This window comes from Corvus brachyrhynchos, unplaced genomic scaffold, assembly GCF_000691975.1.
Source record: "Corvus brachyrhynchos isolate BGI_N302 unplaced genomic scaffold, ASM69197v1 scaffold255, whole genome shotgun sequence".
NCBI classification, from domain to species: Eukaryota; Metazoa; Chordata; class Aves; order Passeriformes; family Corvidae; genus Corvus; species Corvus brachyrhynchos.
Window position 1 is genome coordinate 7,551,393 of NW_008238358.1, and position 26,153 is coordinate 7,577,545.

The window sequence follows — 26,153 nt, forward strand, 5'->3', positions numbered from 1 at the left end:
CCACCTCCCAGGAATGCCCAGCTCTGAGCGAGCTCAGAAGGCACTTGCAGGAGGTTTTATGGGAGGGTGGTAACAAGGGAGGGATCAAAGGAATAACCAATTGGAGGAGGGGAGGGTGTGGTGAACAGGATGAAAGGCGCATAAGGGAACCAACCATGGGAGAAGAAGGGAGGGACCTTGTTCCCCTGGCCAATCACACGATGGCCCAGCCAGAGCTTTCTAGAAGCCTGGGAGGGGTGCCAGCACGATTGGCAAGGGCTAGGGAGGAGATAAAGGAGGGAATTAGGGTAATTGACAGAGAACTGGGAGGGTACAAACTGGGTAAATACAAAAGTACAAAACCTGAGGGGAGACCCAGACTAAACCAAACAAAAACACACTCCCACAATTAGGATCTTTATTTTTTCACCTGATTGTTAAGACTATACAAGTGTATGAATGTGGGTATATGTCCATGGGTGTTTGTGATGATACAGTTGAGATTTTTGTTTTACAATGTATGTCTTTTGCAGATTCTGCTGGTTCCTCAAATGGCTGCAGTAATAATATTGGAGTTTGCCAGCAGCTTTGCCTGCCTATGACTGGTGGATTATTCTCCTGTGCCTGTGCTACTGGCTTTCAGCTAAATCCTGATAACAGAACCTGTTCCCCATACAGTTCATTTGTAATTGTTTCTATGCTCTCTGCAATTAAAGGATTTAGTTTAGAGACATCAGATCACTCTGAAGCCATGGTACCACTAGCAGGAAGAGGTATGTGAATATTATAATAGGAAAAAATCTTGTCATGCCTAGTATTTTGGCATTCCTTTCTGGCACAGCACAGGTTTTAAGCAAGTTTGTTTATATAAAAAATCATTAATTCATACTTTTCAAAATATTTCAGGACGAAATGCACTTCATGTGGATGTTCACATGCCTTCTGGTTTCATCTACTGGTGTGACTTCAGTAGCACAGTTTCTTCTCAGAATGCAATACGTAAAATTAAACCTGATGGTTCTTATTTTAGAAATGTTGTTACAAATGGAATAGGACGAAATGGGATTCGTGGCATTGCAATTGACTGGGTAGCAGGTAAGCACAGCTGAATTTAGGAGAATGTTATTCTTTACATATTATAAAATTTTTAGGCTAACATAAACAGATTCTAATGGAACTCTTTTGAATGGAAGTACTAACTAACTTGTGGTTTAATGCACTGATTTTAAAATAAGAGGAAGTAATGAATGGCTCTTACGTTTTATATATATGTGTAAAGATGAAAGTTTATCAGAGTAGATGTATAGAGCCTTTTCTCTCCTGATGCTTTAATATTTGTCTTAGACCTCTCTTGTCTGTACATTTCTAAGTAGCTGTGTACTACCATTGTGAAAACATGAACAAGAGAAGAATGCACAAAACCTGTCTCATGACATCATAAATAAGAAAATTATCTACCCTCAGATTTCTATGTATGAATATTATAATGAAAAGTAAAAAAAGCAGGAGAAATATTTTATCTTTGAACTGTAATTTCCACATGTGCACTTCCTGGTCCTATTTAAACATATTAGAGATTAATTCAAATATTAACTCTTCAGAAAGTATTCCTCAACAATTGCCGTTAATACTTTAGTTTTGTGTGTATATATATATGTGTGTGTACTGTATATATGCTTTGCAAAAGTTCTTCAGTTGATTGATAGGCTTGTTGGGATGAGTTTTAGGATAATCATCTGCTGTAAACATTTAATTTAGTTACTGTATACAGTCCTGTGTCTTAACATGGATTTCATAGTTGAGTGTTTTAAAAGGCAACTATACTACTGATAACCATAACAATCCATGAGGATTTAGGAATTAATTGACTACTGTCAGTTTGGCTGTCTTCTTTCTAATTCATCAGATTGTAGGCAAGTACCTTTTGCTTCCAACTACTAACATATTTATGATGGCTATTCGTTTTGTGGTTTGGTATTTTAGCAGCTTGTGTTTCTCAGATATTGATGCTGATATTAACTTTCTCTTTTGCTTTTCTGATTTGATTTGTTTTGGGGTTTTTTATATACAGGTAATCTTTATTTTACAAATGCATTCCTGACAGAGACTTTTATAGAAGTTTTGCGTTTGAACACAACTTATCGCCGTGTGCTTCTGAAAACTACCATAGATATGCCAAGGCACATAGTAGTTGACCCAAAAAACAGATATCTCTTCTGGGCAGATTATGGGCAAAATCCAAAGATCGAACGTGCATTTCTTGACTGCACCAACAGAACAGTTCTTGTGTCTGAGGGCATTGTCACACCTCGTGGGTTGGCCATAGATCACAGCAATGGCTACGTTTACTGGGTGGATGATTCCTTAGATATGATTGCAAGAATTCAGCCTGATGGTGGTGATGTTGAAATTGTACGTTATGGCAGTCGCTATCCAACTCCATATGGTATCACTATCTTCGGCAATTCCATGATCTGGGTGGATCGAAACCTGAAAAAAGTCTTCCAAGCCAGCAAGCAGCCAGGCAACACTGATCAGCCAACAGTAATAAGAGATAATATCAATTGGCTAAGGGATGTTACAATTTACAACAGTAATTTCCAGTCACGTTCACCGCTTGATGTCAACAACAATCCTTGTTTGGACAACAATGGAGGTTGTTCTCACCTCTGTTTTGCCCTCCCTGACATTCAGACACCAAAATGTGGTTGTGCCTTTGGAACACTAGGCAGCGATGGCAAGAGATGTTCCATTTCAACAGATGATTACCTAATTTTTGCTCTTGAGAATGCCCTCAGAAGTATTCACCTAGATCCTGAAAATCACAGTCCTCCCTTCCGCACAGTCAATGTGTTAAGGACTGCTGTGGCCCTGGATTTTGACAGCATAAACAACCGAATATATTTTACACAAAGTTATCCTTCAGGAACTGGAAGAATAAGTTATGTTAGTATTTACTCAGGAATTGGCTCTCCAACTGTAATTGCATCTGGTAAGTGCACTGAATTATCGTATGAAGTAATCAGATATTAAAAAAAATGGACTGCAGCACCTCACACTAGCTCAACTTGGATTTTTATGCTAAAGGTCAAATTGACCACTTAGTTAAGCTGTCTAATAAAATGCTCCTTTTGCTTCCTCATTTTTTCCTTTTCTGAGATTCTTATATCATCTTGATCACAATGAAATGGAAATATAAAACTGGATAGGTATTATTCTGTATATAAAATGATACATGATAAATTAAAATTATGTGTAGTAAATTAATATTATGGAGTGAGGGAGGATTCCTGCTACTTGAAGAACAGCAACCAGAACTTCAGTCTGTGTGAGGAAAAGGTCTTTGTAACACTATTGTATACCTAGGACTGCCCGAGTCCCAAGTATTAGTACTCCAGGTTTTTAAATGGATGTATTTGCAGTGGTACCAATGGCATTTCAAAGAAGTCTTTGATGTAGCCAAATTATAATGAAGAATGTTGCAGTATCTCAGGAAACCGTGCTGAGCCTGTGTGTGTTTGCTTGCATGTGTCTAAGACCTGGGAACTCCAGATGGCATAGCCTTTGACTGGATCAACAACAGAGTTTACTACAGTGACTACCTCAATCAGACCATCAGCTCGATGGCTGTGGATGGATCAAACCGCACAGTGATCGCCCGGGTGCCACGGCCAAGAGCCATTGTATTAGATCCCTGCAGAGGGTATGTGCTGCACTTTGTTTTGACTGCAGGTGAAACTACAATTTAGACTGACAGAGACTGCCAGACATTTCCTGTAACCCTAACCCTTTTCCTGTTGTATTCCTTGAATGCTTCAGAAGAATCCTTGTTTCAGTATCAAAACACTTCCTGAGAGGATGGGGGCATTACTGTATTATATTGTGCTTTTAATTTCATTACTGGTTATACTGTGTTATAATTAAGAAAGAGATTAATTGACTTTAGCAGATTCACATAGGAGCTGGAAGAAGTTTTCCGAAGTTCCCTCCAGTGGACCCCAGTGATCCCTCTAGAAGATTCCCTTGTCAGTGTGAGCCAAAATAGAGGAAGAAGATCTTTTCCTGTAGTTTTGCACTGCACACCTCAGTGAGGGACACCAGGGTGGAAATACCACCAAAAGCAAATGAGCTTTGTGAGTTATATTTCATGAAAATGTAATCATGTTATTGACAGGTATATGTACTGGACTGACTGGAGTTCAAATGCAAAGATTGAACGAGCTACTCTTGGAGGAAACTTCAGAACACCTGTTGTGAGCACAAACTTGGTATGGCCAAATGGACTTACCCTGGACTATGAAGAACAGCAGCTGTACTGGGCTGATGCAAATCTGTATGTATTGACAAGACACTTGTTTGTTTACATTTGGTTAATATTTTAATAGCTCTATTATTTATTTTTCCTAATTTCTAAACTGGTATTCAGTATTTCAGTTGAATTGGGTACTTGGCATAATAGGATGTTAGAGTTACTTAATAGCAGTGCAATGTCAAGTTTTAATATTGATGTGAAACTACTCTGCAATAAGAAGTTATATTATGTCACAGGGTAGATTTTGTTCTCTGCTTTATGCACTTGTACCCACTGTCAGTTTGTTTATCTTACATGCAATTCAGGACTTCAGTAACTGTCTTCATTAAAAAGTACAATCCCATTACACATTTTACACTATTCATTGCTCATGGTTAATGCCTGTCACCTGTGAAATTTGGCCTGATATTCTTGCTGTTGCCTACCAGACAGAGCTCTAGCCTTGAATTTATGCCACAGTACTTCTTCCACCACAAGGAAAGTTTTAAAAAATAGTTCAGTTTTCTAAACATTCAAATTCACCCATGGTCTCAGAGAAACCACTGCAGCAATCAGACCTTTCGCTTCTGGTTCCTTCAGCATAGAAGTTCTTTTTCAGACTTCTTTGCTCTATCAGAAGAGTGTTGTCTGTAATGTAATAAATCCTGTGGCCTCTTCCTCTATGAAATCTTCTGTGAAGAAGGTGGTTTTCAGGATTTATCTGCATGCAGGAGGGAAAGACACTTGTAGTGGGATGTCTATTTTAAGAGGAATTCAGGATGTCAAATGAAACATACACTTTTCTGTTTCAAACTATAGTTAATGGAGGTGAGGGAGCATAGCAGCATCCTAGATATTTCAGCAGTGAGCACTGTTGAAATGCTGGATATCAGTTGCCAGACTAATTAGGGCATGGTTTTACACCTAAGTTAGAAGACTTCTTTCTTTTAAAATGTAATAATTTCTTTGTTATTGTAGGCAGAAGATTGAGAGATGCACTCTCTCTGGTACAAATCGTGAGGTAATTGTTAGCACTGCTCTGCATCCATTTGCAATGACACTGTTTGATCAGCACATATATTGGACAGACTGGAACACACGAAGCATTTATAGAGCTAATAAGTATGATGGTTCAGATCAGATTGTAATGATCATGAATCTTCCACAAAGACCAATGGATATTCATGTCTGGGCAAAAAGTAAGCAGCAGCAGTGTATCAACCCTTGCAACCAGTTCAATGGTGGCTGCAGTCACATCTGTGCACCAGGTAAGCTGTTATGCTTGATGACTGTAAGCTATTACTGTTTCCTGTATTAGAGTTTAGACTATAACAATTCTAGGCACATGGGGACAGCTGAAATATTTCTTAGTGTTCCCAAATTTTTAATATCTATTTTATTTAAAAATGCAATCACAATGATTGCCATTTAAGATCATGGTATTTCACCAACACACCTAAGGGTTGTATCTGAGAATTCTCACAACTAAAAATTATGGGTTTCTGTAACTTAAACCAAAGCATTGTTTTCTGGAGTTTAAACTTTTCTTGGATGAGACATGAAGTGAGTGCTGCAGGATATGCTTACCTTAGGAGTATATACTCTTACTGTATCAGGTGTTTCCTACAATGTATTTTAAAAACCTGTATGGTTGCTATTTCTTTATTACATAAGTGTTATAGAGCTGTTTCATGTGTTACAGATTTTTGGACGTTATGGTCCTTGACTTTGGAAAACTCATTCAGTGCCTGTTTTCATTTGTAGCGTCTTAAATACCATTAAAAATCTGTCTTGCCTGAAAACAACTCAAACTTCTCATTAATTTTGAGAAGAGCAGTTTGTCAATTGAAAGAAATTTTGAACACCTGTTTTGATTTTGAGGAATAAAGTCTCAGTGGGTATAGCTGTGATATTTGAAAGCATCACATACCATCTTGCTGCCACTAAAAAGCTATTTGGACAACAAGCAAATACTAAGATACTCCAAATTCTGACCTCAGTTCCTCTAAGGAACTCTGAAGTAACTTTTGTGGATTTTAATGGGTTTGCATATGCTTAACTGAGATAAAAGTCTGGCTAAGTCACCATACTACCATCTAAGTAAATAGATCATACAGGAATTATGAAAATTTCTTTGCCTTTTCCAGTGTTACAACTATGAAAACTTTCATGGAACCCTATATAAAACATCAATATTAAATTTGTTTCCTTTTCTTTGTGTCCTTTTTTATTTTTTTAAACTGTCAAACATAAATTTAGGTCCAGCTGGTGCAGAATGTCAGTGCCCTTCTGAAGGACACTGGTATTTAGCCAATAACAACAAGCACTGTATTGTGGATAATGGTACCAGGTGTGATACTGGTTTCTTCACATGCCTTAATGGGCACTGTATCTCTGAGCGGTGGAAATGCGACAATGACAATGATTGTGGTGATGGCAGTGATGAGTTGGAAAGTGTGTGTGGTAAGCATTTGAAGTAACTGCTTTGGAGAGTATACTGTCTTGCCTGTTCTGTATTCTCTGTCACATTTATGCCTTTATGATCATGGATCTTATGGCTGTAGTTTGGAAATGATCCCTTGCTTGCCCACAGATTTGAGGTCTGAATCACTAGTGGTTTGCTTTAGAATCCAGAAGCACTATAGTATTGAATTTTTGTCATGTATAGCCAATTTCTAATTTTTTAATTCAAATATGTATTTTACTTTTCATGCAGTCCGTTTTGCAGCTGTGTTTGCCCTGGCAGGTAAAAATATTGTGATTTTACTTGTTACTTTGTCAGAGAACTTCAATTATATTTTATCCACATTTTTTTTTCTTTTTAACTTTCTGCAGCTTTCCATACTTGTCAGCCAACAGCTTTCACCTGTGGCAATGGGCGATGCGTACCCTATCATTACCGCTGCGATCATTACAACGACTGTGGAGATAACAGTGATGAGCTTGGCTGCTTGTTCCGAACCTGTGACTCCCACACAGAATTTACTTGCAATAATGGAAGGTGTATAGCCCTTCAGTATGTCTGCAATGGAGTAAACAACTGTTACGATAATGGCACCTCAGATGAGAGGAATTGTCGTAAGTTGAGCCTTAGTACCTAGTGCCTATTTGAGTCTGACTCTCTAGATACTAAAGGAAGAAGGAAGTGTGGTTTTGTGTGAAGAAATCTGACAAAATCAGCAAAAAGGACAAAAGTTTTTTCAATTTACATTACAGGTATTGTTAGTGTTATTTGAAGCAAATAGAATTGCTAAATCATGTTCTGGAACATCCTAAGATACTACATAATAAATGTTGCTTTAAGTAGTCTGCCTTGATGCAACAAATGCTCATGCAGTATGTAATGTTAATTCTTGTGAGTAAACCTATGGATTTCAAAAAGATTATTTCAGATAAATTGGATGTAAGGTTTATATTTTTGCCGGATCAGCTTGGAATTTGGCAATGGCTTTTTACTTTGTGTCGTGCTATATTAGTTATACTAGATTTAATCCTCAGGATGTATATTGTGATCCTATAATGGCACAGTTTAAAATTATATGCCTTATAAAATTATCAGTTATGTTTGCTTTAGTTAAGATGTAAACTGTGATTAGTTCAATATTGACTGCTTATGCAGTTCATGAAAATAATAACATCTATGCACTAAGATTAAAATCTTCAGTGAAAATTTATATCTGGAGTTTAAGAAATTGATGAAATTTTATTTAGATTTTTTTTCCATTTTGTGTGCCCACTGAATTTTTTTTAAAACATTGTTTAAAACATCTTGGTTTTTTTTTTGTTCTCAGAGAAATCTGACTATTTGCAATTCCTCATCTGTTAGCCATTTGTATTTGGTCTCACGGTCATACCCTACCAGCTGGTTGCAAATGTAGGCATTACAGTGTGAATACATGTCAATTTTCATTCCCTCATCTTCAAGTATTGGCATGTGGGTGTTTTGATCATGTTTTTGTCAGGACTTCCATCAATAAAAGCAATGGTTTAACTGCTCCCATATAGCATGAGCAGTATGAGTGAATCACTTCAGCAAATGAGTGACATGGGACTCTTTTCAACAATGTTACATATCAAATAGCTCTACAGCACTTTTGCTTTTTTTCTCCCTCCTTATAGCGGAGCGTACATGCCAGTCTGGTTTTACAAAATGTCAAAGCACAAATATTTGCATTCCTCGAACGTATTTGTGTGATGGTGATAACGACTGTGGAGATATGAGTGATGAGAGTTCGACTCACTGTGGTAAGTTAATAGGGCCTTTGTTACTTCTCTGATACTTCTGCAATTTGTTCCACTGCTCTTTACTTTTAATATAACTCCAACTGTTCTCAAAACATCTACTTTTTAAATACTGAAGTTATATATGCATGGTACTATTAGCTCCTAATTATCTAAATTATTCTTTTATCTAATATAAAGGATGATAAATTTTTGCAGCGTTTTAATACAGCATTTGAGGATTGTTCCTTTTGCTTATTCTGGTCTGTATTTCTTATTTTTTTTGCAAGGTGTTTGGCACTTAAATATTATAGAGAGCTGTCTTTTTCCATAACTTTAACATTAGAATATTCTTCCTTCTAACCGAATGAAATTGTATATGGTCTCAAATTTATTTTAGCTCTTTCATGTGGTTATGTATGCTTTAGCATATGATTTGTTGTTCATTGTAGCTTCCAGTTAGGGTATTGAAGTGCATTACAAACCAGATTAACTTTTCTAGGACATTTTTATTAGGTAGAAGTTAGGTAGTACTTTTCCCATATAGAACATTAGGGATCAGTTTATAAAACATAATGGATGTTTTCAGATGATGATTTGGTTTTAGTATTGGCTGAGCAGATTATTTTTGCTTTCACTATTTTTCCTAAAGGTACATGCCTTTAGGAAACTAACTATGCCACAGTTTTTCTAAAATATAAATTCAATTTTTGTGACCAGAATGTGGCCACTTTTATTATGGACACCAATGTGTCTAGAATATGTGGCTATAGTGAGCCTTGTTCTGCTTGTGAAAGGTGTGCTTTGTCCCTTCTACTGTTTATGTCCCTGCTGAATTACTTAAATTGAGAAGTGGTGAAGGACAAGGAAGACGGAGAGAAAAAGAGAATGAGAGATGAAAGAAACTCAAGACATTAATGAGCAATAGTTAACTTTGATTTCCATCATTAAAGGCACAGGGAAGAGCAAGTTAAAAGGCCAGACTGAATCCTTCTGGTATTTTGAAACCATCAGAGGGTACAGCAAAGTATTGGTAACTACTGAAGAAATTGTCAAAATCACTATACATGCCAGGATCAAGGGGCTCAGCTGAAGTGCAGACAGTACTTGCAGCATGCTGAGCTGCAACTATTCAGTGTTATGGTTTGTTCTTCACTGCCATTAAGAAAAGATTTCTACTAGCAAATGAAGAAAAAATTGGTATGAGGAAAACTATCTACCATGAGATATTACTTCCTTAGTGCACATTTTTATTTCCTGTAAAGCACTGAGTCTGCTATGCCTGGTTTGGGCACTGGAGAAATGAGTATATTGGACTGTGGTCATTTTCCTATGCGTACATCTCAAGTATAAATGTAGAACATATGTACAGTTGCTGCAAGCAATCCTATTTCCAGAGCAAATTCTGTCTACTTAGTAGCTGATACGTATGCCCTGGGAGAAAATTAAGCCCATTTCTTTGCATACAAATATCAAGCTAGTTTGTACCATGAACTCTTTCCAGAGAGGCTGAGAAAGGACTTCTTTCCTAGCATAATTTTTTCTCTTTCTTTTTTGGGGACTGTAATAATTTTTGCATAACATGGACTCAAAAGCAACTTAAAACAAGTTGGAAAGGTAGCAGAAAGAAAAGAAGTCATACATAGGTTTTTTCTTCCAGTGTCTCTTACTTGCACAAATAGTGAGTTTCGTTGTACATCGGGACGTTGTATTCCTGCTCATTGGTACTGTGATCAAGGAATAGACTGTGCTGATGGCTCTGATGAACCTGCCTCTTGTGGTAAGTCTGCACTCAGAAGATACAACATGGTGGATTACGGCAAATCAGTAGTTTGTCTTGCAGGCAGAAGCTTAATTCCCGACTAAGTGGAAAATAAGTATCATTTGGGTTTTATTCAGTGTCTCTAATATGAGTCACTGAGTAATCTGAGTCTTAAATACTTAAAGCTGCGTATGGAGTATGAAGGCTTTAATTGCAACAACTGAATGCTTGTAATGGGATTACTCTTAATGTATAACTTCCTATCTCTATAAGACTATGATAGTAGTGAATCAAATGGCAAAAAATAGCCAGTGTTTTGATATTGCTTTGGATGTAAAAGCAGATTTCATGCTATACGGAAAGTATGCATGCAGTACTACATTTGGGGAAAAAGGGAATGTGGGATGCAGAGGGGAAGAGTGTTGACACAGTATATGGGTATCATAGTATTACAGTAAACAAATCCTGTATGTACAATAGAAACTGACAGGAATAAGCAGAGGAGTAGGGTAGGAGGTAAAAAAAAAGGACAGTAATTTCCAGGGAAGAAGAGAAGGAGCTAACTGAAGTCACTGACAATTGATATTATAACATAGTTATTATTCTCACTGTAAAAGTAAGAATAACACAAGGCAAGATTCTTCTATGGTTTCAGCAGGGCTGGTAGGTCACTTTGCATATTATTGGAGTTACACCTTTAGCCTAAGAAAATGTTTTGCAGCTTATACATTAACTATTTACATTTAAGCTTTGATTTTAAATTTCACTGTCATAAGCTTCTCCCTGAAATACAGTTCTCAGCAGATTTCATGGCAGTGCAGGTTATTTTAACAAGCAAAGTGATTGTGTTCATTTTTAAGTGCCCCAAATGCGGACTTGTTCGAGTGACCAGTTCAGATGTGATGATGGCAGATGTATCCCAGCAACATGGATCTGTGATGGTGATAATGACTGTGGGGATATGAGTGATGAGGATCAAAGACATAATTGTGGTAGGTGGTTAATGCAAATAGATACTACACTTTGTCCTGCGGGTATTTTTTAGAAAACAACCAACCCTCAAACTCTCACCCACTGCCAATTTTTCTACCCCATAAAGGTGCACATTAAGTGTGAGGTACAATCCTTCTGTACCTTCATTTTCATGATATTGAATCAAAATTAAATACTTTGTTGGTAGTAAAACCCAACAAAACATTGTTCTAATTTCGCAATTACTCTTCTTTGAATTGTTGAGTTGAAATGGAGATATAATTAACCTGGATTGTGTGTATGATCTGGGCAGCCAGAGCAGCTTCAGTGGAGATACTCCCTGGTGATCATGCACTGCATCAATATGTGCCATATTAATAACCACATTTGTGGCTTAATATCTGAACAAAATAAGCCTGTCTGTTCAGAGAGTGAACAAAGGGAAGGAGGTTCACCAAACCTAGTCCCACTTCTTGATTTTTTTGAGAACAGCTGATTATACTTGTAGTCCTTGGCTGTACTAACTATAATGGTGCTACCTCTGTTTGCTCTCTGGAGCACAGAACACCTTGAACAAAATAGGGAATCGAGACTGTCCAGCTCTCAGAAAATCTGGCTCAGCTCCCTGAAATTCTGGCTGAAAAAGCTTATATTGAGAATCCAGTGATTTCCGCACATATCAGCATTGCCTAAGGAATTCTTTGGCTCCCAGTCAGCCCCTATGAAGAGTAATGTGCAGTTTTGTACATGAGAAGGTACCTATCTCTGGTATCTATCTCTGCATGTGCAGTAGGGCTTGGCTCTGTTACGGATTATGGGTGGATATCCAGGCTGTTGGTGTGTGTGGTGGAGGAGGGTGTCACATACACAGAGTATAACTTGGTTAGTGAACATGGTTTTCCTTCAGCAAACCGCAACTGCACAGCGGCAGAGTTCATGTGTGCCAACAATCAACCCCCACTCAGGAGGTGCATTCCTCGGGCATGGGTCTGTGATGGTGATGCTGACTGCAGTGATGCTCTTGATGAACACCAGAACTGCACACGAAGATCTTGCACAGAAAATGAGTTTACCTGTAGTAATGGCTTGTGCATCCGTAACACATACAGGTTTGTAACTACTGAAGCAGCTGTAGAAATTCTCAAAATTGCTTGTAGTGAAGGAGCTAATTCAACCTTTTTTCCTCACCATTAGTTGTAAGTAGATCTACATATTGTAATGAAACTATTTATCTGCTCTGCATTTGTGCATTAGCTTTGACTCAAAAATGCTCTAGAATTTTCTATGTTAATATCCCCATTGCTCACCATTAGCATTTAATCCTTCTTATTGTCATTAGTAACCTCTCCTAGGGTGATTCTGTCCAGCCTGTAATGCACATGGAGAATATAGAGGACCCACAGGATCAGAATATATAATATGACCCCAGTTTCTGAAAGTCTCTTCTATCGGAGCCAGTAATACCGGCCTTCTTTGGAAATTGGGAGAGTGTATCTATCCCTCTGCCCTGGAGACAGTGATTACCTTCTTATATTTGAAGAGTGTTCATTCTTCTTCAGGTGTGATAGGCGGAATGACTGTGGTGACAGCAGTGATGAAAGAGGATGCATCTATGAACCGTGTCAACAGCACCAGTTTACTTGTCAGAATGGGCGCTGCATTTCCAAAGCCTACATCTGTGATGGGGATAATGACTGTGGTGATGAATCTGATGAGCTGGAACGTCTCTGTAGTACACCAGAAGCAACCTGCTCTCCCCATCATTTTAAATGTGACAATGGAAACTGCATTGAGCTGGTTAAAGTCTGCAATCGGTTGGATGATTGCTTAGATAACAGTGATGAAAAAGGATGTGGTATGTATAGATTTATTTGTACTGTCTAGTTAAAAAAGCTTAGGCACCTTTGAAAAAATTAAAATTATAAGAAAGGTATCTTTTAAATTTTTTTGCTGTAATTAAATCATACTTATTATGTGCTGTTTTAACTGACTGTGACAATGAGCTAATGATATAAACAAAATATATTTCATACACTGTTATGTATTGCCCTTGCATTTCCAAAATATGCTATAGTCCATAGTTTGCACTTAGGGTGTTTTGTGACAGACTTCAGAGGTGGTAGAATAATTTAATATTGGATTAGGTTGTTTTCTTTTTTTCCTTTTTTATGGCAGCCCACATCCACAATCAGCATTTTCAGAGGGTAGCAGGGAGAGAGAGAAAGTGCATTGGAAAGTGACTGCACTATTACTCTGCTAGCTGGTTCCTTGAATAGAACTCCTTTCCTTCCCCAGGTGTAAATGAATGCAGTGACCCTTCAATCAGTGGATGTGATCATGACTGTACAGACACACAGACAAGTTTCTACTGTTCTTGTCATCCCGGATACAAACTTATGTCTGATAAACGGACTTGTGATGATATTGATGAGTGCAATGAAACTCCATCAGTATGTAGCCAGATTTGTGAGAACACAGCTGGCTCCCACATCTGTAAGTGTGCCCCAGGCTATATCCGGGAGCCTGATGGAAAAAGTTGCCGACAAAATAGTAATATCTCCCCATACCTTATTTTTAGCAACCGTTACTATCTGAGAAATCTCACAGCAGATGGCCAGTCTTACTCTCTCATTTTGCAAGGACTGAGAAATGTGGTGGCACTGGACTTTGACAGGGTGGAAAAGAGGTTGTACTGGATTGATGTGGGGAGGAATGTCATTGAACGAATGTTCCTAAATGGAACAAATAAGGAGGCAGTGATAAGTGATGATGTGCCCAACGGGGAAGGTATCGCTGTTGACTGGGTTGGCAGGTAAGAAAATATGTTTTTTGTCTTTCTGGGCTACTGAAGAAATGATGTGTGAAGGAGTTTATCTGAAGGGTTTTTCCTCACTTCATATGAAATTCCTGATGAGTACTGAAATAGTTTGGAATGTGGATGCAGCGTTATACAACTGCTCTGAAACTATTTATCAGCATCTAATACGTAACACTGTTCTTTACTCTCATATGTAGTATACTGAGGTTATGTCAGACTTGCTCTCTCATCAATCAGTCATTTGCTAGCAGTTGTTGGGATTGGGATGCAGGCTTCACTGCATAAACAAAATACTGTAACAGGTAACTAGATTCCAGTGAAGTAAGTAATAGTAAGCCTTAATGAAATTTAGCTCCTGTACCAATGTGAAGGGCATGTGTCTTTTGCTCTTGAAAAATGCACCTGACACACTCAAACAACATGATCCATATAATTTTCTGCCAGGAGGCCAGCATATGAGTGAGGTAATTGGAAAACACATCTCATCATGGTAAATTTTTAATTGCCTGCTCTGTTTCAAAAAGTAGTCTGATTTACTGCCACAGAACCTCTGTCCTTATGTGGTGCCCACTCTGACAGTGTTCTTGTTCCTGCTTTCCAAGTGCAGTAATATAAGTATGAAAAGTCTAAAGAACATGGATCAGACTGTAAACTAAGAAGAATTGTTCAAGAAGTCACTTTGGGAACTTCCATGAGAGTGTTTATATGAATATGTCCATATAAAAGTTTTTATGTTTAAACCACTTTGTCTCTAAACCTAATGATAATTAATGTTGCTAGCACCCCCAAATGCTTTATGATTCATGGAAAGGTGAGGAAGCAAAAGACAAATTTTAGCTGAAATGGTCCTACTGCTTCGTTTCTAATACAGCTTTTGAATTATTTCAGCTACCATTAGTTATGTCTTCAGTCAGTTCTTGTTTAGATGTTTCAGACAGGCTGAAGGACAGTACAATGGTTGAATTTGTCTGTTTGATTTCAGTGCAGGGAGAGGATTGGAGGATGCTGCAAGGTGCAGGTTGGAGAAGACTACCTTCTCCTCCTTCCTGGTGGGAATGGTACTGCTTAGGGTGGTGTGGGCAGAAATTATATCTGTCAGGCTCTTTCTGGAATGACACTGTGGATGCTGGAGCTGACCAGCTCTGCAGAGAATTTCAAAGTACCCTGCTGTAGTTCTAATTGAATTTAATGCTTCGTTTTGATGGAGGCATTTAAAAAATCATTCCTACTGCTTGTATGATTTCTTTGCTTACAGCTGTGTGTAATTCTCAGGGAAGGTAATAGAAGTGTTAGAAAATTCTAGGTGAAGTTTAAATTAGGGTGTCAAACTGCTTAGGACTTTTCTACCTGTTTGATGAGAGCAGAGGTGGCAGCATGGAACAGTTCATGATTCTCTGCAGTATCTTACAGCCCTGGTCACAGTCCATTGCACTGCATGTCTGTTTTCCTGCTCCTGGCCATTGTTGGTAGGACAGGAAGGGGAGAGGGGTTTAGGAATTTGTAGGTGAATGGCATATTAGTACTCAACTGGGCACCTGCAAGTTTGAATTTGGCACCACTGATTGGGCTTACAGGAACAATAGGAGAGAAAAGGACAGCCTGGAGCATGGTGTAGAAGAGATGTCAATGAAGCACATATTCCTTTACAGTAGATACATTGCTTCTAGGAGAAAAAAAATTTAAAGATGCTGTGAAGCAAAATAAGGGAAAAAATTAAATAATGTTAAATAAATTAAAATATTTCAGAAAATTGTACTGGGTGGATGCCTACCGAGATTGTCTCTACGTCTCTGAACTTGATGGAAGATTCCGGAAAAAACTGGTGGATCGGTGTGTGGATGCCAACAATACTTTCTGCTTTCAGTATCCCAGAGCAATTGTTGTTCATCCAAAATATGGGTATGACATTTCAAGAGTCCTTTTCCTTTGTTTTGCAAATAATCTTGCACTATTCTGAAAATCTGAAGTAAATTTTTCTGCTTACATTTAGATTTCTGTGGTGTTAGTACTTAGTTGCAGCTTAGGAAAAATAGTAGCTTGCCTGTTGTAGGTGTATATGCATGGCTGTCAGCTACCATTGAAAGTGGAATTTGCTTTCCTGTGGACTAGAAAGTTCTGATTGCAAGGGTAAAAAGGTTGATAGAAATGAGTGTAGTTTGGTAGCTGTTGGGGCTGGCATTTTGAAGGCAATTGTGACTGCACAGTTGTCTGCTGTAGCAGTTAAACTAAGAAATACATTATCTTTCTTCTTCATCAATCTCTGCTTTAGTCCTGTGGCAGAAAATACTGTATTTGAGGCATAGCTTCTAATATTTACTTCAACAATCCTAACTATAAGTATTCCTTTGAACAGACAGATTTACTGGACAGACTGGGCAGATCGAGCCTATATTGGACGAGCAGGCATGGATGGCAAGGAGAAGACTGTGATCATCTCTACAAAGTTAGAGTGGCCCAATGGACTTACCATAGATTACACCAATGACAAGCTCTACTGGACAGATGCCCATCTAAATTATATTGAGTATGTACACAGAAAATATTGAAACAACTGAATAATTGCTCATATCAGATTGTGGTGGGAGAATTTATGGGTGCTGTAAAAATAATACATATTTCTGCCCACTGACTATAGAAAACGAGTCAAAATGTCTGGAGTAGTAGATGATATGGATCGTTAGATTACACAATAACTGAGTTTCACATTCTAGGTTCCACTGAAAGTTGTCCAAAAGTTACAGTGAAAAGGTTCACACTCTGTACTAAAATATACAACTTCTCTATATCTAGTTATACAACTTGAACCAAAGCAATATTGACTATAAAATCCCTGTTTTTTGATCCTCTTGTTTCTGCTTATAGATAAGAATTGAGCTGTAACTAAACTAGTTATGTGCTAATAAGTTGTATACATACCATTAGAAGATGTCTGAGTGTCTATAAGTATGATATGGAATTTCCTGTTGGCAAATGGGATTATTTTGTCAACTAAGAAAAATCTATTTATTGCTTCTAGTACTAGAAAATTTCCACCTAAATAGCAGTAAAGAGGATAGTACTCTATTTCAGTGATTTTGAAATACATGATACTGAAATACTTTGAAAGCAAAAATTTGTATTTATGTTAGTGTTCATATTTGTATTCATATTTACATCCACATTTAAATTTGTATTTGTATTTACTTCTATTCTTCTCTACATTAATTCTTCTGCCAGCCTTTTCTATGATAAAGTGTTAAAAATGTCTTTTAAAAAATTTGTATTAATTATATGTAAGTTTCTTCTCTCTTGTATTTCATAATTTCCCCATATAGCAAGGTAATAGTAAAAATGTGAAATCTTGTCAAAGATAGCTCACCAGAGGAATCTCTAAATCAGAAAGACATGCAAAATTTAGGAATACAGGAAGCCTATTATTGTCTTAAGTGTTCCGTTATTAGCAGTCTGAATCATCTAGGCAAGCTAGACTCTTTTGTGACAAAAATAACTTGCTGTTAAGGCAAAAAATGTGCAGAATTTTCATTGTTCTAGCTAATGTGCTTCTGTGGGAAGACTATACATTTCAGTGGATGTTACTCTATTCCATTTATTTCCCTGAAATAGCCTGTTTTACTTTCCTCCATATACTAAAATGAATTTGCTGAGGATGGTGATCTGTCTTTAGGGCACAACGAAGCCTCAGTTCTACATTGCATGTTTCTGGTCACCAATAATGAAGTGCCATAAGCATACATAATATGTGGAAAGATGAAAAGAAGTTTTAGCATTTATCTGAATGTTTTGCACAAATTTTTCTTTGTGGAGGTACTCTGACCTGGATGGACATCATCGTCACACAGTATATGATGGGACTCTACCTCATCCATTTGCAATAACAATTTTTGAAGACACAATATATTGGACTGACTGGAACACAAGGACAGTTGAAAAAGGAAATAAATATGATGGATCAGAAAGGACTGTTCTTGTGAATACCACACACAGACCATTTGACATCCATGTTTACCATCCATACAGACAACCATTTGGTGAGGAAACAGAATTAGATTTGCGTTTAGAGGGTCAGCTGTTATGTGGGGACTAGTTGCAAAGTGTCATGAATGCACTCAGCTTTTGCCTTTGCCGAGGGGAATAAAATGCACAGAGTAAGTGTAGGCATCTACTTTACATTTATAAATTGCCCTTTCTTTGAAAAGCAATGACTGGTAATGCATAATTTTAAATTAGCTTCTAAAACATCATGGCTTAATAGCATACATTTTGTGTATATGAAATCACATATATTTTCCTCATGAAATGCCTACTTACCTAGGTTTTGTTTTTCAACATCTTACATTTAAGGTTTCAAAGCAGTACTAGAGGAATCTATTGTAGATTGAAACCTTTGTGTTCTGGAATTTATAAAGTATGGTTTATTTATTCTTCTGTTTTACCAGTTAATAATCCTTGTGGCACCAATAATGGTGGTTGTTCCCATCTTTGCCTAATAAAAGCTGGTGGTCAGGGGTTTTCCTGTGAATGTCCTGATAACTTCATGGTCATACAGTTTGGCAATACAGCCCACTGCCTTCCAATGTGCTCTAGCACCCAGTTTCTCTGTGCAGACACTGAGAGGTAAGTCCACTGCTCACCATTGCTTTTTCACCATGTGTTTTTAAGGATATATTTTACAGTTTAGTTTGTTTAAAGGGGCATGAAATTAGGAATTCATTCTGCTCTCACGATGAGTTTGTGACCTGCTTGCAAAGAGAAAACCAGGAAAAATAGGAAGACAGGCTTCCATTTTGGAAAAGTACTTCTAGACTGGTTGCTTAAGTAGTACTTTTTTTCTTTATGTTATATGGCATTGCTAATGTAGCAAAGTTTGGGTTGTTAGAAACATGAACCTACAGAAACTGTTTCTTGTTGAATTCTCAGACCTGGAACCTTCTCTTATTTTTAAACATCTTTTACAATGTATCTGTTTCTGCCAAATATATGCTGTCTGCCAGTGGCCCAGGAAAGGCCTTTAGCTGATGCGAGGGCACATTTATAACCCCTATTACTGAGACAGCAGTGGAGGGAGAGGAATGGTGATGTAAGAGTTCTTCTACTGATGTATCACTCTGGAGCCTATGAGGCGGGTGTGCTTATTGGGTTGCCTTTTGAAGCAGTGTTATAACAATAATCCCTAGTGAAATTATTGTGCTAAAGTTTGGGTGAACTATTGAAATGTTACCTCATTAAAAAGCCAGTTGGAGATTGATCTAAAAAACATGAGAGAGGATTACCACAAATAAACATAAAAATGAAATAGTTATTATTTTCTGTGAACTTCCTTCTAGAGGTCCACCAATATCATCTGTTTATCATCTGTTTCTGGTGACAGTATTCTGGCATATTTTGTTAGCATTTGACATCTGAAATAGAAGACATAAAATTCAAGATGTTTTGGGTGTTTCAAGAATAACACTACGACATGACTGTCTTTTGTGCTGTAAAAGGATAGTTGTACATCTGTAAAGCCATATCCTCAACACAGAACACCCCGTTTTCTCTTTGTAGGTGTATTCCCATCTGGTGGAAATGTGACGGACAGAGGGACTGTCGAGATGGCTCCGATGAGCCCCCAACCTGTCCGCAGCGGTACTGTCCTGTGGGGCAGTTCCAGTGTAATGATGGGAACTGCACAAGTTCACATTTCTTGTGCAATACCCAGCCAGATTGCCATGACAGATCAGACGAAGATCCTGTACTTTGTGGTATGTTCCAACAAATAAATTAAAGTATTTTGCCAGTATAAAACATGTAATCAACATACAAATTTCATAATCAATATCTCTTTTTCAAAGATGAAAAGGTGAGATAGACAGATGCAGTCTTGCACCTGCTGGAGCACTTCACCTCAGTGCAAGCAGGGTAAAGGAGAGCAAAAATGTATTATATCAAAACATAAACAGTTTCTGTACCTTTGAGACAGATTTGCACTGAGATAAATTACCATCTGAGGTATAAAATATTAGAAACAGGACTCACTTTGTTTTGCTCTGAGTAAAGCCATGGTGATTTTGAAGAATCTAAGGCTTCCTAATGCCCAGGTCAGTCTAACTGGTGGGCTAATTTTCCCTCTATTCTACTTTGCATGATGGGACAAAATTATTACATCCTCTGCATTGCACAAAATCCAATTCATGTGGGAAGATTTTTTTTGGAGAGCTGTATGTGAAAGCAGTCTTATAGAAATGCAGCATTATTATGCTTTTGGAATAATGTTATCTCCTTTAAAACCTATGCTATTCCACATACTTATGCCTAATTTAAAACAGCATATCCTTAGTTCTCTTTTTGTAAATAACATAGTTCTAGCAGTTGCAAGCTTAGTAATATAAAGTGAAGGGGAAAGCAGTGTAGTTACATAAGTGATAGTTTCATTGCCTTCCATTCCAAAGTGTTTCTAACAGTGACAGAATTAAATGAAATGTTAATTTTAGCTGAGTTTCAAATAGCTAAGATCTTAAGTGTGCCACAGGGGAATTTAAAAAGAGGAAATACAGCAGCTGTGTAATGCGCTGATTTTAACACACTGGGTACAATAAAAATCAGTCTAGGTCTATGTAATTCCTTTTACTCATTATCTCGTGCATGGGAACAGAATCCTTTGGTCTGGGACATGTATGGAAATTATGATACACTGCTTTCTCTTGAACAGTTTGGCAGTGTATGTAAAAGAAAGTAGTAGAGTGGGGTATGGTGAGACACAGAAATTCTGGAAGTAGAGATAAGTGTTGATTCCTGTTTTCAGAGCTACCCCAATTTGCTAGCACTGCTGATACCAGCTTTTTGTGCTTTCCCCTTTCGGAATAGAGGGTATATATTTGTAGGTTGTGCAGCTAATACTAGCATAGTCTTCTGCTATGTTTTCTGTCATGTTCATTCATAGAGAAACAGGCCCATCAGGCAATACACAGCTAAGCTGATAGCATGGCCAAAGTGCCACTTAGCTCCTCTGTGGAGTGACTGGGAGACCCTGCCTCAATCATGTTGAATGCTGGGTTTACTTCCCTCTGCTTTAGGAGAAGGTAGTGTATGTCTTGCTCCTAGAAAAACGTAGAGCCTTAGTGAGCTTGTCTGAAGATGCCTGGGGAAAATATGACATGGGATGTTAGAAATGTGTACCTTAATTGCTTTAACTGGGCGAGTATATGTGATGTTTTAAATTTTTTCTGGCTTTGTTTTTAACTGTTGGTGTAAACATAAGGACTCAATTGATATAACAGCAGCAGACCATTTCTGTAAGTTTCAATATCCTAACAGCTAATCTGTATTCTTTCAGCTAATCATCAGTGTGAAACTCATCAGTGGCAGTGTGCCAATAAACGATGTATCCCAGAAGCCTGGCAGTGTGATAGAGAGGATGACTGTGGTGATAATTCGGATGAAGATAGCGCTCACTGTGCCAGTAGAACCTGTCCCCCAGGCCAATTTAAATGTGACAATGGCCGCTGCATTCCACAGTCCTGGAAGTGTGATGTGGATGATGATTGTGGTGATAACTCTGATGAGCCATTCCACGAATGCAGTAAGCATACAGCTGTAGTAAGATGCCTATATTAGAGTGCACTAAAAGCAGAGTGAACCACCGTACTTAATTTGCCTGAGATTGAAAGTTTATTGGAAAGGGGCATTTTCTGCAAGCTAATTACATTTGTGTAGTAAAGAGCGTTAGAAAACATAGGGACTATGTGATAATTTACTACCTCCTTATTTTTGAAGGGGAGAAGGCTTATTTTTGCTGGCCAGATTGTCAGAAACTGGCAGCATCTCACTCTGACTTTCTTGATGCTAGGATTTTCCTATATGCTTTAGCATGTCTTTCTGAACCAATGGGTGTCTTGAAGAACTTGTGACCAAGATTTGCCATCTGAGGACAAGCTGCCTCCTCTGGTTCCCAGGTTTGGGGCTATTGCCAGTGTTACCAGCTCTAAATAGTTTGGTGAAAAACACAATGAGTGTGATTTGAACATCTGATGGGTTTATAGTATATGCAGAATGCAAGCAGCATAGATTGGAAAAGATAGTTAAATCAGATACATTTGATACTTTCTCTTTTACAACACTGAAGTTAGCAGATAAATCTTTTTAGTTGAAATAATTGAACGTAAGTTATAAAAGGTTAGGAGAGGCAGAATAGCAAGGAGGACAGTTAATGGCTAAGTAACACAACTAATTTTGACAACTGCCTCTTTCAGTGGGACCTGCTTATCGATGTGACAATCACACACAGTTCAGCTGCAGAACCAACTACCGTTGCATACCATTGTGGGCAGTATGCAATGGGAATGATGACTGTAGAGACAACAGTGATGAACAAGGCTGTGGTAAGTTTGGAGGAGGTCATTTCAGCATGACTGTGCCTAAAATATTTCTCCAATTTGCAAACACACAGATTTTCTGAAAGCCTTCAGTAATAATGTACCTGGGCAAAGACTATGCTAATGTGTGCTGTTTTGTTGGCAAACTGTCTACACTGCAGAGGAGATGACTTGCAGTCCTTTTGGAGATTTCCGTTGTGACAATCATCGATGCATCCCGCTGCGCTGGAAGTGTGATGGAGATGATGACTGTGGCGATAACTCTGATGAGCACAACTGCAGTGAGTTCTTGTTTTGTCTGTAATGATATAGTCCCACTTATGACTTAAATATCCTTCTATTTCTTATGAGAACAAGGCAGACAGCTCTCAAATGCAACCATACTTTGCTTTATACAGTCTGTCTTTTATTTGCTGAAATACCACACTGATGTCACAAGGATGCATTCTGGTTACATAAAACCACTGATAAATCCCGTCATCACAATAACACAAATTCCAGTTTTCCACTAAGAAGTGACATTTGAATTTTGTCCTGTGTGCAAATGTAGTATTATCTAGTTTCTTAAACAATAATAGTGGATCTTTATTTTCTGATTTGAGTTAAAAGCTTCTGTATAATTCTGTGTTGAAACAAAGTCTGCAATGATTTTCCTTTTTTCTATATCAAGAGGGACATAGAATGTCTACCATGTTTAAAGAGTACTTGGGGGGAATGATGCTTTAACATCATTTAATTTTAAAGATTTTACCTCATTATCTGCTCACATTAGTTTTGTCTGGTTCAATGAGACAGGTGTGGATGTTTAACTCTACATCTGGGGAACTTTTCATATTTGTACATTCATTTTAAACAAAGGTCCTCGTGAGTGCACAGAAAGTGAATACCGTTGTGACAATCTGCATTGCATTCCTTCACGATGGATCTGCGATCACGATGACGACTGTGAAGACAATTCAGATGAACGTGACTGTGGTGTGTATTATCTGAATGCTAACTCTTACATGTTCTCGCTGTTGTTTCTAATGTGATAAATTATTCTGCAAAATGATCTTTTATGGGAAGCATCTTTAAAGAAGTAATGTTCACCCTGTCACTTTAGTCATTCCACCAAAAGTAGAGAGTACCACAGTTTTAATAGTCTGGGATTTTCCAACTTTTTTTAGAAGATTGTTCTCTAAAAGTAAGTAGTTTATCTATTTTTGAACAAAAAGGCATTTCAGTTACTTCTGAATCTTTTCAGAGTTGAGGACCTGCCACCCAGGTTATTTCCAGTGTGATAGTGGACATTGTGTTGCAGAGCGCTTCAGATGTGATGGAAATGGAGACTGCCTTGATTTCTCTGATGAAGCAACTTGTCGTGAGTTTCAAGCTTTGCAATTGGTGCTCATTGTGCTCACTTTCGGAAAGATTTGCACTTTTCCCTATTTTTAAGTGAGATGACTCCTTAGAGATATAGAATTTTGCAACACGCAGTGGTATCAGAAAAAATTCAGGATAAGCATAATATTTTCAATCTGCTTTTTAATGTAACAATGGGTTGCCATCTCTTACACTGATTGTAAATACATTCTGAATGGTAGGAAATGAATGTGTTTACCAAGTCCAGGAGAAGATACACATGGAATGTACATCACAGCAGTTGTCTTTTAGAACCTGAATTATACAACATTTGGCTGTTCTTAAATGGAGGAGAAAAGTGTATGAGAAGCCATTGAAAGGGCAAGGGTGTGGTTTATTTATATAGGGTGGTAGAATAATATTTTTGGTTTTTCTTTGATTTAGTTCAGTTCCTTTCACAGCTTTTACAGAATATGAGTGGGGTTTTTTTTCTATATCAGCATGAGTACTTTTGGAATTAGATATCTTATGTGCTTCTTCAATCATTCACTTTTGGTGCCAGTGTGGTTAATTATCTTTATTATTGAACTAGATTCGTCAATAACAAATTCAAGTAGCATTTGCTAAATTAATTTCTTTATTTTCAAAACTTGTTTAACTTATGTTGTTCCACTATTCATTTAAACCTGAATTAATTACATTGTAGCTGCCAAGAAGTCCTCAGTCCTTGCAGCACCTCATATAGTATCTCCTATTATGGAGAGAAGTGTTTTTAAAAATAGTGTGGGGTTGGGCTGAATATTTTTCATGAGAACATAAAATTTTTGTTGTAAATGAAAATGTCTTAATAATTTTCTTTTCTTCAGCTACACGGTATCCTAATGGTACATACTGTCCACCCATGCTGTTTGAGTGCAAAAACCATGTCTGTATTCAGCCATACTGGAAATGTGATGGTGATAATGACTGTGGAGATGACTCTGATGAAGAACTTCACCTTTGCTGTAAGAGAGAGGAATTATACTAAAATGAACAGTATGCTTAATCTCTACGTATGCTAGATCAATTAGAGAACAAACTGTAATTATTCGGGATGAGTGCTAAGAATTTTGCTTTATATGCAAGTTCACTTCATTCTCTGACAATGTTTCTCACTGCTTTGCAGCTGCTTGTATACATGGTTACAAAAGTAGGGAGAAGCATATCAGAGAGAGAAGGACACTATTTCATGTTTTCAAGTTGGTTATCTAAAATAAGAATGTCAGTTTGAAATTAAAGATCAGTTCAGATAACGTATATTGTCAAAGGTGCTGAACTTTCAAAGCAATTAATGTTGTCAGGACATCTTTGTGAATATGGCTGAGAAGCTCTAATAATTAGGTGTTGGAGGTACTACTTAAACTGGTTTTGTTATGCACTTAAATAACATGTTTGATTTCCAGTCAATTTACTTCATAAGCAAACCTAGAAACCTCAGTGTTATATGTAGTTAGAGAAATTGCCTTTGGCTAAAATGAGGAACTGTCTTCTGATAAAAAAAATTTGTAATGTCATAACATATAATCACCAAAATGTGCAGAAAATATTTTTTTGTGTCTGAATGCCTCCTCATCTTTTGAAGTATACAAAACATATAAATGTTTCAAGATAAAGTGATATGAATAATTTTCAATCCAATGGCCTGAAGTATCAAAGTGTGACTGATTTGACCTCTGTGCTTTCAGTGGATATTGCCTGTGACTCTCCATTCCGTTTCCGATGTGAAAACAATCGCTGTATATACAGTCATGAGCTATGCAACCAGGAGGATGACTGTGGAGATGGAAGTGACGAGAAAGAAGAACACTGTATGTTTACACAAAATTGAGCATCAAATTCAGTAATTTTGATGTGCTTAACATTTAATAATACCAAAGAGATGTCAAAGTTTACCATAAATTATGAAAAGAAGATCTCTCTATGAAATAATTTGAACTACGGTTATTGGTACTTGTTATGATCCAGTTTTAAGGTTCTTAGAAATGCCTCTGCCTGAATTAAGGTGCAAACAAGACCATATGCCAGTGACAATAGTAAGGGTTTTATTTGATGCTAAATATGAGAGAGAGAGAGAAAGAAAGAAGTAGAAAATGGGGGAAGACCCCCCCAGAAGGCACAGAGTCCCATGGGTGTACATGCTCAGGCTAGGTAGGCATGTCCTGGCGTGTCCCCCTGGGGTGGGGGTCAGTCTCTCACGGCAGACTCTGGGTCTGTTCCATCATGTGCAGCCCTGTGGGGCCGAGCCTCTCACGTGAAAGTCCCGTGGAGGTGCCCTGTGGGGCTGGGGGTTCCACAGCTGGGCCGGTTTGTGTAATCAGAGGATGGGTGTTTAGTGCCTCTCACCAGAGGTTGCACCATGCACCCAAAACCTCGTCCTCC

At 37.8% G+C, this 26,153-nt stretch overlaps 1 protein-coding gene across 5 annotated transcripts in view; it reads left to right on the forward strand.

Annotated features, from left to right (window-relative positions):
• Nucleotides 1–26,153, forward strand: part of LRP2 (LDL receptor related protein 2) — a 118,998-nt gene that overhangs the window by 69,236 nt on the left and 23,609 nt on the right. For 3 of the 5 annotated variants that reach the window (XM_017735815.1, XM_017735816.1, XM_017735817.1), the window contains exons 38-64: nucleotides 513–752; nucleotides 886–1,074; nucleotides 2,051–2,971; nucleotides 3,517–3,682; nucleotides 4,154–4,312; nucleotides 5,249–5,538; nucleotides 6,530–6,733; nucleotides 6,987–7,016; nucleotides 7,106–7,348; nucleotides 8,390–8,515; nucleotides 10,152–10,271; nucleotides 11,114–11,245; nucleotides 12,133–12,334; nucleotides 12,785–13,080; nucleotides 13,521–14,037; nucleotides 15,790–15,942; nucleotides 16,397–16,567; nucleotides 17,848–18,071; nucleotides 18,480–18,657; nucleotides 19,588–19,784; nucleotides 21,356–21,601; nucleotides 22,272–22,400; nucleotides 22,556–22,675; nucleotides 23,253–23,369; nucleotides 23,638–23,754; nucleotides 24,602–24,739; nucleotides 25,460–25,582. In XM_017735815.1, coding sequence (XP_017591304.1) covers nucleotides 513–752; nucleotides 886–1,074; nucleotides 2,051–2,971; nucleotides 3,517–3,682; nucleotides 4,154–4,312; nucleotides 5,249–5,538; nucleotides 6,530–6,733; nucleotides 6,987–7,016; nucleotides 7,106–7,348; nucleotides 8,390–8,515; nucleotides 10,152–10,271; nucleotides 11,114–11,245; nucleotides 12,133–12,334; nucleotides 12,785–13,080; nucleotides 13,521–14,037; nucleotides 15,790–15,942; nucleotides 16,397–16,567; nucleotides 17,848–18,071; nucleotides 18,480–18,657; nucleotides 19,588–19,784; nucleotides 21,356–21,601; nucleotides 22,272–22,400; nucleotides 22,556–22,675; nucleotides 23,253–23,369; nucleotides 23,638–23,754; nucleotides 24,602–24,739; nucleotides 25,460–25,582 — 5,748 coding nt within the window. The remainder of the gene's footprint in view (nucleotides 1–512; nucleotides 753–885; nucleotides 1,075–2,050; nucleotides 2,972–3,516; nucleotides 3,683–4,153; nucleotides 4,313–5,248; nucleotides 5,539–6,529; nucleotides 6,734–6,986; nucleotides 7,017–7,105; nucleotides 7,349–8,389; nucleotides 8,516–10,151; nucleotides 10,272–11,113; nucleotides 11,246–12,132; nucleotides 12,335–12,784; nucleotides 13,081–13,520; nucleotides 14,038–15,789; nucleotides 15,943–16,396; nucleotides 16,568–17,847; nucleotides 18,072–18,479; nucleotides 18,658–19,587; nucleotides 19,785–21,355; nucleotides 21,602–22,271; nucleotides 22,401–22,555; nucleotides 22,676–23,252; nucleotides 23,370–23,637; nucleotides 23,755–24,601; nucleotides 24,740–25,459; nucleotides 25,583–26,153) is intronic. The other 2 variants (XM_017735818.1, XM_017735819.1) reach the window with 1 other exon arrangement.